The following is a 15,000-nucleotide window of genomic DNA, read 5'->3' on the forward strand; positions in this document are numbered from 1 at the left end:
ATAGAACATCAGTGTAAATCAGAAGCGCTGCTGCTCTTCACTCCTGGAGCCGCTGGAATCTGATCCAGAGACACGGACTCCCACTCCCTTAGCTGCTGCTAACCTGTGCTGTTAGCTTAGCTCCCTTTAGCTGCTAACCCTCCCCCCAGCGTCACATACATGCCCTGTTATGGTCAGAGGAAAAGAGGCGGAGTCAAAGTCTGACAGATGGAGACTGGATCAAGAGAACGGAGCTGACGGAGACGCTGCGTCTGTCGTTATACGGCCTGTGGTCTTACCGCCCTTCAGCGTCGTCGTGGAGATCTTCATCGTGGAGCGTGCTGTCCTCAGCAGCATTGCCGTGGCGACCGTGGTCACGGAGAGCGTCAGGAGGAGGCAGGAACGTCTGTCCCTGTATCTGAGCTTTCATCACCAGCGCCTCGTTCTTCTGCTGCTCCATGAACCTCAGAGCCTCCTCGGCCACGCCCGCCGCCCAGCTGCTGCTGCTCTCTGGGTTGCTTAGCAACGGGCAGGTTACCTGGAGGGAGAGCACACACCTTTAACCCTCGCTGTTAGCCACACACACACACACACACACACGTGTGTATGAGCTTAGCTTACTTAGCTTTAATGTTATTATTAGCCTTAACTCCAGCTAGCCTGTGTAAACTAGCCTTAGCATTCAGAGCTACTATAGCATAATCCCAGGTACGCCTTTACTTTAGCTTTAGCTTGCCTAGGTTAGCCCTTAGCATTATTCACATAATGTTACAGTTAGCCTTTACTTTAGCCTTAGCTTGCAAAAATAGAATAGAATAGAATAGAAAAACTGTCTTGGCACGCTATTACACTTAAAGTTAGCCAAGCTAATGCTAAGCTGTCCCACCTCCCCAGAGACAGTGATGATGAAGCTAATGCTAAGCTAATCCCACCTCCCCAGAGACAGTGATGATGAAGCTAATGCTCATGCTAAGCTATCGCACCTCCTCAGACAGCTATGATGAAGCTAATGCTAAGCTATCGCACCTCCTCAGAGACGGCGATGATGAAGCTAATGCTAAGCTATCGCACCTCCTCAGAGACGGCGATGATGAAGCTAATGCTAAGCTATCACACCTCCTCAGAGACGGCGATGATGAAGCTAATGCTAAGCTATCGCACCTCCTCAGAGACGGCGATGATGAAGCTAATGCTAAGCTATCACACCTCCTCAGACACGGCGATGATGAAGCTAATGCTAAGCTATCACACCTCCTCAGACACGGCGATGATGAAGCTGGTGGCGTCCTCTCCCAGAACCTCTTGGATCAATAAGCTCTTGCGGGCGGTCTCCTTGGTGACGGCGTCCCGGCCCGTCTTACACACGCAGATGACTTTGGAGCGCACGTGTTTGGGGAAGTCCAGCCCCACAGCGAGTTCTCCGTCAGCGTCCTGGTGGATGAACATGTTGGTGAAGTCCAGGCTGCTGAAGAAGCTGTTGAACGTCACCTGGTTGTCCTCGACGGAAACAAACTCCCGCCATTTGTCCGGGTCACACCTGAGACAGGTGAGCGTGAAGCTGCGCACGGGATCCAGACGCTCGTCTCCACCGTCCATCTTTAAAGTCACGCCTTCTTCTGTCCGTCAGTCTGTAAATACAGAAAAATACTTTTAAACAAAGGTACTGTCCAATAAAACACTTTAAAACACATTAAGACTACGATTAAAACACTTTAAAACAGGTTTCTGCTCTTTAAAACACATTTAAACTACGATTAAAACACTTTAAAACAGGTTTCTGCTCCTAAAAACACATTAAAACTACAATTAAAACACTTTGAAACAGGTTTCTGCTCTTTAAAACACATTTAAACTAAGATTAAAACACTTTAAAACAGGTTTTTGCTCTTTAAACACATTAAAACTACGATTAAAACACTTTAAAACAGGTTTCTGCTCCTAAAAACACATTAAAACTACAATTAAAACACTTTAAAACAGGTTTCTGCTCTTTAAACACATTAAAACTATGATTAAAACACTTTAAAACACATTAAAACTATGATTAAAACACTTTAAAACACCTTTCAGCTCTTTAAAACACGTAAATTAACATAATTGTTGAATTAAATCACTATAAAGTCGAATAAAAACACTTTAAAGTAGATTTAAAACACATTAAAGCACCTTTCTGCTGTTAAAAACACCTTAAAACAATTGAAATGTTAAATTTAAACACTTTAAAGTCTAATTTAAACACTTTAAAGCACCTTTCTGCTCCTAAAAACACGTTAAAGTCTAATTTAAACACTTTAAAGTCGAATTAAAACACTTTAAAGCACCTTTCTACTCCTAAAAACACGTTAAAGTCTAATTTAAACACTTTAAAGTCGAATTAAAACACTTTAAAGCACCTTTCTGCTCCTAAAAACACGTTAAAGTCTAATTTAAACACTTTAAAGTAGATTTAAAACACGTTAAAGCACCTTTCTGCTCCTAAAAACACGTTAAAGTCTAATTAAAACATATAAAAGTCGAATTAAAACACTTTAAAGCACCTTTCTGTTGTTAAAAACACGTTAAAAACGGAATCGTCGAATTAAAACGATTTAAAATTCATAAAATCCGACGGTTTGTTTTTTAACGGTCGTGCTGCCTTCAGGGTCTCTTCTCTACGTTGTAAATACGAACTTTCATCTTTTTATCACGGATTATAAAAGTTAAACATAAAACAATCCAAATATTATTCACCACCACACACACACACACACGCTGGAGTTATTAATGTGTCTCAAATATACAAAGTTTGTTTAAGACACAAATGATGAGCCGACAGAAATGGACACTTTAATGTCACCGACATCAGAGAGCAGAATCTCCTACTCCCGCTTCAGCCCCTGAACGCAGCACAGCGGCCTCCATCAGAACAGAGAAAATTAAAAAACATTTTTCCTGATTAATATTTTAAAAACAAGATTAGATTACACGAATCATTCGATCAGATATGATTCCTGTAATAGTAATATTTGGTAATGTTATATTATCCTTTGTAGGTGTGACGTCCTTCCGGTCCTGAGGGGGGCGGTACTGACCTGTCAGTTAACTGCCGGTTAGGAACAGCAGAAGAAGAAGAAGAAGAAGAAGAAGAAGCAGCGCTGTGATTGGCTGCTGCGTCACATAAGGACAACATGGCGCCGGTGCGGGAAGAGTTCAGTTCAGTCACAGAGAAACGCGGAGCTGCTGCCGTGAGTCTGACGGTGCTCCGCCGTGAAGAAGCGCGATACCGAGCTGTTAGAGGCGGCTAACTCCGGGCCCAGTGGAGCCGGTGGACCCGGTGGACCCGGTGGACCCGGTGGAGCCGGTGGACCCGGTATCGGTCAGATGAAGATGATTCCGGCTAAGCCTCCAGAGACGAAGAAGACGTGAGTCTGTGGCGGGAAGATTTAAAGATGGCGGTGAGGAAACAACGAGCAAACATTTCAACTTAAACTGTAGTTTTAAACTTTTTAAACTTCTGTAGTTTTAAACTTTTTAAACTTCTGTAGTTTTTAACTTTTTAAACTTCTGTAGTTTTTAAACTTCTGTAGTTTTTAAACTTCTGTAGTTTTAAACTTTTTAAACTTCTGTAGTTTTAAACTTTTTAAACTTCTGTAGTTTTAAACTTTTTAAACTTCTGTAGTTTTAAACTTTTTAAACTTCTGTAGTTCTTAACTTTTTAAACTTCTGTAGTTTTAAACTTTTTAAACTTCTGTAGTTTTGAACTTTTTAAACTTCTGTAGTTTTAAACTTTTTAAACTTCTGTAGTTTTAAACTTTTTAAACTTCTGTAGTTTTGAACTTTTTAAACTTCTGTAGTTTTGAACTTTTTAAACTTCTGTAGTTTTTAACTTTTTAAACTTTTGTAGTTTTTAAACTTCTGTAGTTTTAAACTTTTTAAACTTCTGTAGTTTTTAAACTTCTGTAGTTTTTTTTCTGCAGTTTTCAGAATAAAAGTCTTAATTGAGACTTTGTTTGGTTTCAGGATGAACCAGAGTCCTGTGGTGGACCAGGACCAGGAGCAGGCCCCACGTGGGCTGGGGTCGTCTGTGAGGGGACAGTTCAGAGAGTAAGTCATGAAATGCTTTTTATTCAGATGAAGGTTTTAGATCTGAAGTCTGGACCATGTCCTGGGGGTGCAGGTGTCCTGGTCCAGGACACCTGCACCCCCAGGACCTGGATCGTGTCTGAAATGATGAAACGAAAGGCCGATTGAAGCCCCTCCCCGAGCAGTCTGTTCACAGAGGGGGGGCCGTGACAAAATCGTGCTGAAGCGTATCCTGATCCCGAGAGACCTGAACCCCCTAAAGACCTGATCCCTGTCCCCCCTAATGACTCTTCTTCTTCTCTCTGATTGGCTCTGACAGAATGACCTCAGTGACTCGGTGAAGCTGTGACATCATCATGAAGCTCCAACATGGCGGTGAGTGACCTCACACCTGGACCTGCGTCACCTGTGTGGTGATGTCAGAGGGGGCGGGGCAGAGTGTGGTGATGTCAGAGGGGGCGGGGCAGAGTGTGGTGATGTCAGAGGGGCGGGGCAGAGTGTGGTGATGTCAGAGGGGCGGGACAGTGTGTGGTGATGTCAGAGGGGCGGGACAGTGTGTGGTGATGTCAGAGGGGCGGGACAGTGTGTGGTGATGTCAGAGGGGCGGGACAGTGTGTGGTGATGTCAGAGGGGGCGGGGCAGAATGTGGTGATGTCAGAGTGGGCGGGGCAGTGTGTGGTGATGTCAGAGGGGCGGGGCAGTGTGTGGTGATGTCAGAGGGGGCGGGGCAGTGTGTGGTGATGTCAGAGGGGCGGGGCAGTGTGTGGTGATGTCAGAGGGGCGGGGCAGTGTGTGGTGATGTCAGAGGGGGCGGGGCAGAGTGTGGTGATGTCAGAGGGGGCGGGGCAGAGTGTGGTGATGTCAGAGGCGGCGGGGCAGTGTGTGGTGATGTCAGAGGGGCGGGGCAGTGTGTGGTGATGTCAGAGGGGGCGGGGTCGAGGTCGTTGGGAGATGATGTGAACAAAAGGCCGAATTGTAGCTCCGCCCTCAGGCAGAGCGTTCTCAGAGGTGCGGCGCCGTGACAAAGACGGACCGAAGCGTTTCTCTGATCCCACGCCTTCAGATCCTCTTTGTCCTGTTTCCATAAAGTTTTTCAGAATAAAAGTCTTAATGGAGACTTTGTTTATTCTCAGTGTGAACCAGGGTCCTGTAGTGGACCAGGACCAGGACCAGGACCCCCGTGTGCTGGAGTCGTCTGTGGCTCCCCTGAACAGGAAGTCTCCTCTGGGTCTGTAACGGCTCGGTTCATCCCCGGGTCTGTGGTTGGTTCAGTCTACGACGCCACGGAGTGACCCGCCAGCTGCTGGGGGTCCAGGTCTGACTGCTCCATGGGGGTCCAGGTCTGACTGCTCCAGTCCACGTCCGTACCCCCTTCCATCCTGGACCCGGTGAGGGGACGAGTGGCATCGACGCTGCTCAGAGAGTAAGTAATGAAATGCTTTTTATTCAGATGAAGGTTTTAGATCTGAAGTCTGGACCAGGTCCTGGGGGGTCCAGGTGTTTTGGACCAGGACACCAGGACCCCCCAGGACCTGGATCGTGTCTGAAATGATGAAACGAAAGGCCGATTGAAGCCCCTCCCCGAGCAGTCTGTTCACAGAGGGGGGGCCGTGACAAAATCGTGCTGAAGCGTATCCTGATCCCGAGAGACCAGAGACCCGACCCCCGAGAGACCTGATCCCTGTCCCCCCTAATGACTCTTCTTCTTCTCTCTGATTGGCTCTGACAGAACGACCTCAGTGACTCTGTGAAGCTGTGACATCATCATGAAGCTCCAACATGGCGGTGAGTGACCTCACACCTGGGCCTGTGTGGTGATGTCAGAGGGGCGGGACAGAGTGTGGTGATGTCAGAGGGGGCGGGGCAGAGTGTGGTGATGTCAGAGGGGCGGGGCAGAGTGTGGTGATGTCAGAGGGGCGGGGCAGAGTGTGGTGATGTCAGAGGGGTCGTTGGGAGATGATGTGAACAAAAGGCCGAATTGTAGCTCCGCCCTCAGGCAGAGCGTTCTCAGAGGTGCGGCGCCGTGACAAAGACGGACCGAAGCGTTTCTCTGATCCCACGCCGTCAGATCCTCTTTGTCCTGTTTCCATAAAGTTTTTCAGAATAAAAGTCTCAATTGAGACTTTGTTTATTCTCAGTGTGAACCAGGGTCCTGTAGTGGACCAGGACCAGGCCCCCGTGTGCTGGAGTCGTCTGTGGCTCCCCTGAACAGGAAGTCTCCTCTGGGTCTGTAACGGCTCGGTTCATCCCCGGGTCTGTGGTTGGTTCAGTCCACGACGCCATGGAGTGACCCGCCAGCTGCTGGGGGTCCAGGTCTGACTGCTCCGTGGGGGTCCAGGTCTGACTGCTCCGTGGGGGTCCAGGTCTGACTGCTCCGTGGGGGTCCAGGTCTGACTGCTCCGTGGGGGTCCAGGTCTGACTGCTCCGTGGGGGTCCAGGTCTGACTGCTCCGTGGGGGTCCAGGTCTGACTGCTCCATGGGGGTCCAGGTCTGACTGCTCCAGTCCACGTCCGTACCCCCTTCCATCCTGGACCCGGTGAGGGGACGAGTGGCATCGCTGCCGTTCAGAGAGTAAGTAATGAAATGCTTTTTATTCAGATGAAGGTTTTAGATCTGAAGTCTGGACCGGGTCCTGGGGGGTCCAGGTGTTCTGGACCAGGACACCAGGACCCCCCAGGACCTGGATCGTGTCTGAAATGATGAAACGAAAGGCCGATTGAAGCCCCTCCCCGAGCAGTCTGTTCACAGAGGGGGGGCCGTGACAAAATCGTGCTGAAGCGTATCCTGATCCCGAGAGACCAGAGACCCGACCCCCGAGAGACCTGATCCCTGTCCCCCCTAATGACTCTTCTTCTTCTCTCTGATTGGCTCTGACAGAACGACCTCAGTGACTCTGTGAAGCTGTGACATCATCATGAAGCTCCAACATGGCGGTGAGTGACCTCACACCTGGACCTGCTTCACCTGTGTGGTGATGTCAGAGGGGGCGGGGCAGAGTGTGGTGATGTCAGAGGGGGCGGGGCAGAGTGTGGTGATGTCAGAGGGGGCGGGGCAGAGTGTGGTGATGTCAGAGGGGGCGGGGCAGAGTGTTGTGATGTCAGAGGGGGGCGGTGCAGAGTGTGGTGATGTCAGAGGGGGCGGGGTCGAGGTTGTTGGGAGATGATGTGAACAAAAGGCCGAATTGTAGCTCCGCCCTCAGGCAGAGCGTTCTCAGAGGTGCGGCGCCGTGACAAAGACGGACCGAAGCGTTTCTCTGATCCCACGCCGTCAGATCCTCTTTGAGCTTTGTGTCAATAAAAGTGTTCAAACAAACTTTATTGACACAAGTTTCTGTTCACAGGACGCAGCCTGGGTGTGACCCCCCCCGTGCTCTGGGCGTGGGTGTGACACCCCCCTGCGTGCTCCAGGTGTGGGTGTGACCCCCCTGCGTGCTCCAGGTGTGGGTGTGACCCCCCCGCGTGCTCCAGGCGTGGGTGTGACCCCCCCCCCGTGTGCTGTGGGCGTGACCCCCCCGCGTGCTCCAGGCGTGGGTGTGACCCCCTGTGTGCTGTGGGTGTGACCCCCCCCCCCGTGTGACACCCCCCCCCCCCCCCCCCCGTGTGCTCTGGGCGTGGGTGCCCCCCCCCCCCCGAGAATAAAATAATAAAAATAAATAAAACACAAAGATCTAAAACCAGAAACGACTAAAGTTCATCTGCTGCTTCGACTCAAAGAACCTGGAAAACCACAAACCGGACAACTACAGAGACCGGACCGGGGGCCCTACAGAGACCGGACCGGGGGCCCTACAGAGACCGGACCGGGGGCCCTACAGAGACCGGACCGGGGGCCCTACAGAGACCGGACCGGGGGCCCTACAGAGACCGGACCGGGGGCCCTACAGAGACCGGACCGGGGGCCCTACAGAGACCGGACCGGGGGCCCTACAGAGACCGGACCGGGGGCCCTACAGAGACCGGACCGGGGGCCCTACAGAGACCGGACCGGGGGCCCCCGCACAGAGACCGGACCGGGGCCCCCACACAGAGACCGGACCGGGGCCCCCACACAGAGACCGGACCGGGGCCCCCACACAGAGACTGGACCGGGGCCCCCACACAGAGACCGGACCGGGGCCCCCCCTACAGAGACCGGACCGGGGCCCCCCCTACAGAGACCGGACCGGGGGCCCCCGCACAGAGACCGGACCGGGGGCCCCCGCACAGAGACCGGACCGGGGGCCCCCGCACAGAGACCGGACCGGGGGCCCCCGCACAGAGACCGGACCGGGGGCCCCCGCACAGAGACCGGACCGGGGGCCCCCGCACAGAGACCGGACCGGGGGCCCCCGCACAGAGACCGGACCGGGGGCCCCCGCACAGAGACCGGACCGACGTTTTTCTGCTCGGTGAAAATAAAAGCACAGACGTTGAATCTCTGTAAAGTTCTGAGTTTGTGTTTTTTCCTCAGCAGCTGAAACTCTGCACGGACCCGTTTTAATATCATTTATTACTATGATTTATTTAAGAATTCATATTTTAGTCCCAAATATAAACTTTACTTATCAAAAACTTTTATATTAATTATTATAAACATTATGGTAAGTTATTAAAATGTTTGGGAGGTTGAACTTTCCCCGGAAGTCGCAGCTGCTGCAGTTGTTTCTGCAGAAGAAGTAGTCGCAGCTGCTGCAGTTGTTTCTGCAGAAGAAGTAGTCGCAGCTGCTGCAGTTGTTTCTGCAGAAGAAGTAGTCGCAGCTGCTGCAGTTGTTTCTGCAGAAGAAGAAGAAGAAGTCGCAGCTGCTGCAGTTGTTTCTGCAGAAGAAGAAGTTGCAGCAGCTGTTAGCTGAACGGGAACTTCAGAACCGGACCCGTTACAGCGGCCGGACCGGACCGGAGGCATGGACCCCGACACGGCTTCCCCGGTAAGCACCGCCCGCCCCGCCGCCGCAGAGAGCCTCAGCCCGGGGCCGTTAGAGCCGTGAGCTAACGGGGCTAACGGAGCTAGCCTCCGGTTCGCCGCCGGACTCCGTTCAGAAAAAGCTGCATTTAAAGACACGCGGCCGCGGCTCCGCCACCGAGCACCGCACCGGGACCAAACACCGCACCGGACACCGGCCCGGTGCTGAGGCTCATTCGGCCTCAACACGACCCAACACAACCGAACCCTGCTCCGGTACCGAGCGAGCCAGACACCGGTACCGGGTCCGTTTGATGAGTCTGTGATAAAACAGAGAATATTGGAATAATTCAATAAAGTGTTTAAACAGTGTGTGTGTGTGTGTGCGCGTGCACACAGGTGTGTATATGTTAAGTGTTTATATATTCACTATGTGGACCATGAATGGAGCGTGGACTGGTGGCTGCTGAGGTGCTGTTGAGCAAGGCACCGAACCCCCAACTGCTCGGGTCGCCGGTCACTGGCAGCCCCCTCGCTCTGACACCTCCTCATTAATTGCATGTATAGGTCGTGTGTGTGTGTGTGTGTGTGTGTGTGTGTGTGAAGTGTTTATATATTCATTAAAATAAACACAGTAACATTAAGATAAATAAGTGTCACATAAAAGAAAGTTTTGATGTTTTCCTGTTTCCAGGTCGTTCAGATCAAACCGGAGCCGGAGGACGACGTGGAGATCGGGTCCTATCCCGTCCTCAAGAAGCTGTCCGTCATCCTGACCGACTGCAGCCTGTGGCTGAAGGGGCGGGACTTCCTGTCTCTGGGTGAGAAGCTCAACGGATGTTGATGTGATTTGGTGTTTTGACTTTAAAGATGTGCCTGATCCCCGACCCCTGACCTCTGCGTCCTGTCCTCTGACCCCTGACCTCTGCGTCCTGTCCTCTGACCTCCTTCCCCCTGACCCCTGATCCCTGATCTCCTTCCCCCTGACCCCTGATCCCTGATCTCCTTCCCCCTGACCCCTGATCCCTGATCTCCTTCCCCCTGACCCCTGACCTCTGACCTCCTTCCCCCTGATCTCCTGACCTCTGACCTCCTTCCCCCTGACCCCTGACCTCCTTCCCCCTGACCTCTGTGTCCTGACCCCTGATCCCCTTCCCCCTGACCTCTGACCCCTGACCTCCTGACCCCTGACCTCCTTCCCCCTGACCTCTGACCCCTGATCTCCTTCCCCCTGACCTCCTTCCCTCTGACCCCTGACCTCCTTCCCCCTGACCTCTGACCCCTGATCTCCTTCCCCCTGACCTCCTTCCCTCTGACCCCTGACCTCCTTCCCTCTGACCCCTGACCTCCTTCCCCCTGACCCCTGATCTCTGACCTCTGCCCTCTGCTTCCTCCAGGCGACCACCCTCAGCTCTGCCACCAGAGGCCGAGGCGGCGCCAGACCACCAACACGGGCAGGAAGATGGTCTACTGCTGCGAGTGCACCAAAGGCTTCTACAAGAGGTCTCACCTGGAGGCCCACCTGAGGACCCACCAAGGACAGAACCCCAACCAGTGCTGGCAGTGCGGGAAGACCTACCCGACCCTGCTGAGCCTCGTGGTCCACCAGCAGGTCCACGACCGCCAGGAGCCCTACAAGTGCTCCTACTGCGACAAGACCTTCGCCCTGAAGAGGGACTGGAAGACCCACCACCGGACGCACTCCGGCACCAAACCCTTCAAGTGCTGGTTCTGCGGGGACGGCTTCTGCGAGCAGGACCAGCTCACGGAGCACCTGGAGGTGCACAAGGGGGAGAAGTGCTACCACTGCCGCGTCTGCGACAAGATGTTCGTCTCCTACCAGGGCTTCAACTTCCACCGCAGGTCGCACAAGAACCAGAAGCTGCTGCCCTGCCTCAAGTGCAGCAAGACCTTCAGCAACCCTCAGAGCCTGAAGCTGCACCAGGTGACGCACTCCAACAGGAAGCCGCACAAGTGCCCCACCTGCGGGAAGGGCTTCAAGCTGCAGAGCGGCCTGCGCTGCCACCAGAGGACGCACGAGGACCTGCGGGACTACCACTGCACCGAGTGCGGCAAGTGCTTCTCCAGCCTGCAGGGTCTGAAGCTGCACAACCGCACGCACACCGGACTGAAGCCCTACAAGTGCTCCGAGTGCGGCAAGAGGTTCACGCAGTCCCCGCACCTCAGGTCTCACATGGTCACCCACACCGGAGAGCGCCCCTTCCTCTGCACCACCTGCGGGAAGAGATTCACGCAGTCGTCCCACCTGAGGTCTCACATCACGCTGTTCCACGTGGGCGAGAAGCCGTTCACCTGCGCCGACTGCGGCAAGAGCTTCACCATCGCCCACTACCTGAAGATGCACCGGCTGAGCCACACCAAGGAGAAGCTGTACCAGTGCTCCTACTGCGAGAAGTCCTTCTCCTACCACAACTCCTGGAGGGCCCACGAGAGGATCCACACCGGCGAGCGCCCCTTCAGCTGCCGGGACTGCGGCCAGAGCTTCATCACGTCGGGCTCGCTGCTGAGCCACCAGAGGTCCAAACACACGGGGGAGAAGAGCCACTACTGCTTCACCTGCGGGGAGTTCTTCTTCACCAGCACCATGCTGCGGGTGCACCAGCTGGACCACACCGGGGAGCGCCCGCACGCCTGCAGCTGCGGCAAGACGTTCAAGACCAAAGGAGTGCTGCGGCTGCACCTGAAGAGGTTCCTCACGCACCGGCCCGCACAGTGAAGCCCGTCACCGAAGACACTTAGAGACACTTCGTCTCTCGTCCCTCCAGAAACAATCCGTGACTCGGCTCAAAGCTCCGCAGACGCTGCAGCAGGTTCCTGAGGACCATGTTGTAACTGACGCTCGTGTCCTGGTGCGGCACGGCATAGATGTGTGTTTCCATGACAACAGGACGGCAGCTTTGTACTCTTGTATTTCATATTCAACAACGACCATGTGTCCGTCCTCACGCTGCTGCTGCGTAACACACACACACACACACACACACACACACACACACACACACACACACACACACACACACACACACACTAACGTAAACCAAAGTCCTCCGTTGTTTTATTTAAAGCTTTTATTGTGAAGCAGATAAAAAAGTTCCTCTCACTGAACGTTAAAAAAAAAACTCATCTGAACCACAGAAGAAGAAGACACTACAGGACTGACCACAGAAGAAGAAGACACTACAGGACTGACCACAGAAGAAGAAGACACTACAGGACTGACCACAGAAGAAGAAGAAGACACTACAGGACTGACCACAGAAGAAGAAGAAGACACTACAGGACTGACCACAGAAGAAGAAGAAGACACTACAGGACTGACCACAGAAGAAGACACTACAGGACTGACCACAGAAGAAGAAGACACTACAGGACTGACCACAGAAGAAGACACTACAGGACTGACCACAGAAGAAGACACTACAGGACTGACCACAGAAGAAGAAGACACTACAGGACTGACCACAGAAGAAGAAGAAGACACTACAGGACTGACCACAGAAGAAGAAGAAGACACTACAGGACTGACCACAGAAGAAGACACTACAGGACTGACCACAGAAGAAGAAGACACTACAGGACTGACCACAGAAGAAGAAGAAGACACTACAGGACTGACCACAGAAGAAGAAGAAGACACTACAGGACTGACCACAGAAGAAGAAGAAGACACTACAGGACTGACCACAGAAGAAGAAGACACTACAGGACTGACCACAGAAGAAGAAGACACTACAGGACTGACTACAGAAGAAGAAGAAGACACTACAGGTCTGACCACAGAAGAAGAAGAAGACACTACAGGTCTGACCACAGAAGAAGAAGACACTCCAGGACTCTTGTGCCCAGGTGCAGGACTGACAGATTTAGAAAATCCTGGGTTCCTGTTCAGTGGTGACGTGACACCCTTTCAAAATAAGACTTCCTGTCTGAGCCTGGTGTTCCCGGTGTTAGACTCTGCGTGGGTTCTTTAGACTCTGCGTGGGTTCTTTAGACTCTGCGTGGGTTCTTTAGACTCTGCGTGGGTTCTTTAGACTCTGCGTGGGTTCTTTAGACTCTGCGTAGGTTCTTTAGACTCTGCGTGGGTTCTTTAGACTCTGCGTGGGTTCTTCAGACTCTGCGTGGGTTCTTTAGACTCTGCCTGGGTTCTTTAGACTCTGCGTGGGTTCTTTAGACTCTGCGTGGGTTCTTTAGACTCTGCGTAGGTTCTTTAGACTCTGCGTGGGTTCTTTAGACTCTGCGTGGGTTCTTCAGACTCTGCGTGGGTTCTTCAGACTCTGCGTGGGTTCTTCAGACTCTGCGTGGGTTCTTCAGACTCTGCGTGGGTTCTTTAGACTCTGCCTGGGTTCTTTAGACTCTGCGTGGGTTCTTTAGACTCTGCCTGGGTTCTTCAGACTCTGCCTGGGTTCTTTAGACTCTGCGTGGGTTCTTTAGACTCTGCGTGGGTTCTGTAGACTCTGCGTGGGTTCTTTAGACTCTGCCTGGGTTCTTTAGACTCTGCCTGGGTTCTTTAGACTCTGCGTGGGTTCTTTAGACTCTGCCTGGGTTCTTTAGACTCTGCGTGGGTTCTTTAGACTCTGCGTGGGTTCTTTAGACTCTGCGTGGGTTCTTTAGACTCTGCCTGGGTTCTTTAGACTCTGCGTGGGTTCTTTAAACTCGGCGTGGGTTCTCTAGACTCTGCGTGGGTTCTTTAGACTCTGCGTGGGTTCTTTAGACTCTGCCTGGGTTCTTCAGACTCTGCGTGGGTTCTTTAGACTCTGCCTGGGTTCTTCAGACTCTGCGTGGGTTCTTTAGACTCTGCGTGGGTTCTGTAGACTCTGCGTGGGTTCTTTAGACTCTGCCTGGGTTCTCTAGACTCTGCCTGGGTTCTTTAGACTCTGCGTGGGTTCTTTAGACTCTGCGTGGGTTCTTTAGACTCTGCGTGGGTTCTTCAGACTCTGCGTGGGTTCTTTAGACTCTGCGTGGGTTCTTTAGACTCTGCGTGGGTTCTTTAGACTCTGCGTGGGTTCTTTAGACTCTGCGTGGGTTCTTCAGACTCTGCGTGGGTTCTCTAGACTCTGCGTGGGTTCTTTAGACTCTGCGTGGGTTCTTTAGACTCTGCGTGGGTTCTTTAGACTCTGCGTGGGTTCTTTAGACTCTGCGTGGGTTCTTTAGACTCTGCGTGGGTTCTTTAGACTCTGCGTGGGTTCTTTAGACTCGGCGTGGGTTCTTTAGACTCTGCGTGACACGTTGGGTTTATCGGCGTTGAGCTCAAACAGCTTTTCTGAAACGTTTTCTGTGTCGACGTCAAAGTGACGACAGATCCAAACTGTTCTGACAGAGGAAGTGACTCTTCATGTGCTGATGGTGTTTCAGAATAAAAGCACATCCTGAACTTTAACGTCTTTGTTTCCTTTGATCTTTTACGCTTTAGTTCATTTTTAAGTTTCATTATTATAATAAAACCGTGTTGGATTAAATGACTGAACGCTTTAATAACAATAACGTGTTTAAATATTTAAATGACTTTAGTTTAAAACTTTGTTTCTTGATCTTTTAAAAACAAAAGCAGATTAAATGATAATAAAGAATAAATGAGTTTCTGAGTCGACAGAAGTTTAAAAGACACGGCGACAAAATCTGCACAAACTCGTCTGTTTCTAATGTAAATAAAGATTATTTTAATATTCTTTATTTAAATCATGAATGTTTGCTTTACAAACGTGTTCAGTTTGTTTTTCTGTTGAACTTTAAACTGTTTCACTGTTTTTCTCTGCGTCAGATAAAAAAATATTAATGAAACAACATTAAAATCCTTTAAATGAGACGTTTTAACCCTTTATTTTTATTATCAAACACGTCACAGCTCAAATGTTAAATCATATTTGTTTTATAAATAAAGTCATGAAAAAGATATTTAAAAAATATATAAATGAACTTTATGAAAACATTAAAAACACATTTTATATTTAAAGGAAACTCATTTGTGTAATTTAACATAAACATTTAATTACATATATATTATTCTGAATAATAATATTATTATCTTAATGTTTTGTTATTAAACCGTTTTTTATGTTTTTT

At 51.0% G+C, this 15,000-nt stretch overlaps 1 protein-coding gene across 1 annotated transcript; it reads left to right on the top strand.

The window, feature by feature from the left end:
- The first annotated feature begins 8,808 nt into the window (after nucleotides 1-8,808).
- Nucleotides 8,809-12,345, top strand: LOC310957779 (uncharacterized protein). The gene is made up of 3 exons (XM_083928509.1): nucleotides 8,809-8,944; nucleotides 9,614-9,740; nucleotides 10,317-12,345. The coding sequence occupies exons 1-3, from the start codon at nucleotides 8,921-8,923 to the stop codon at nucleotides 11,654-11,656; spliced, it is 1,491 nt and encodes a 496-aa protein (XP_083784635.1). The 5' UTR covers nucleotides 8,809-8,920; the 3' UTR covers nucleotides 11,657-12,345.
- Nucleotides 12,346-15,000: the final 2,655 nt, after the last annotated feature.

Source organism: Echiichthys vipera (genome assembly GCF_963691815.1).
Source record: "Echiichthys vipera genome assembly, chromosome: 15".
Lineage (NCBI taxonomy): Eukaryota > Metazoa > Chordata > Actinopteri > Perciformes > Trachinidae > Echiichthys > Echiichthys vipera.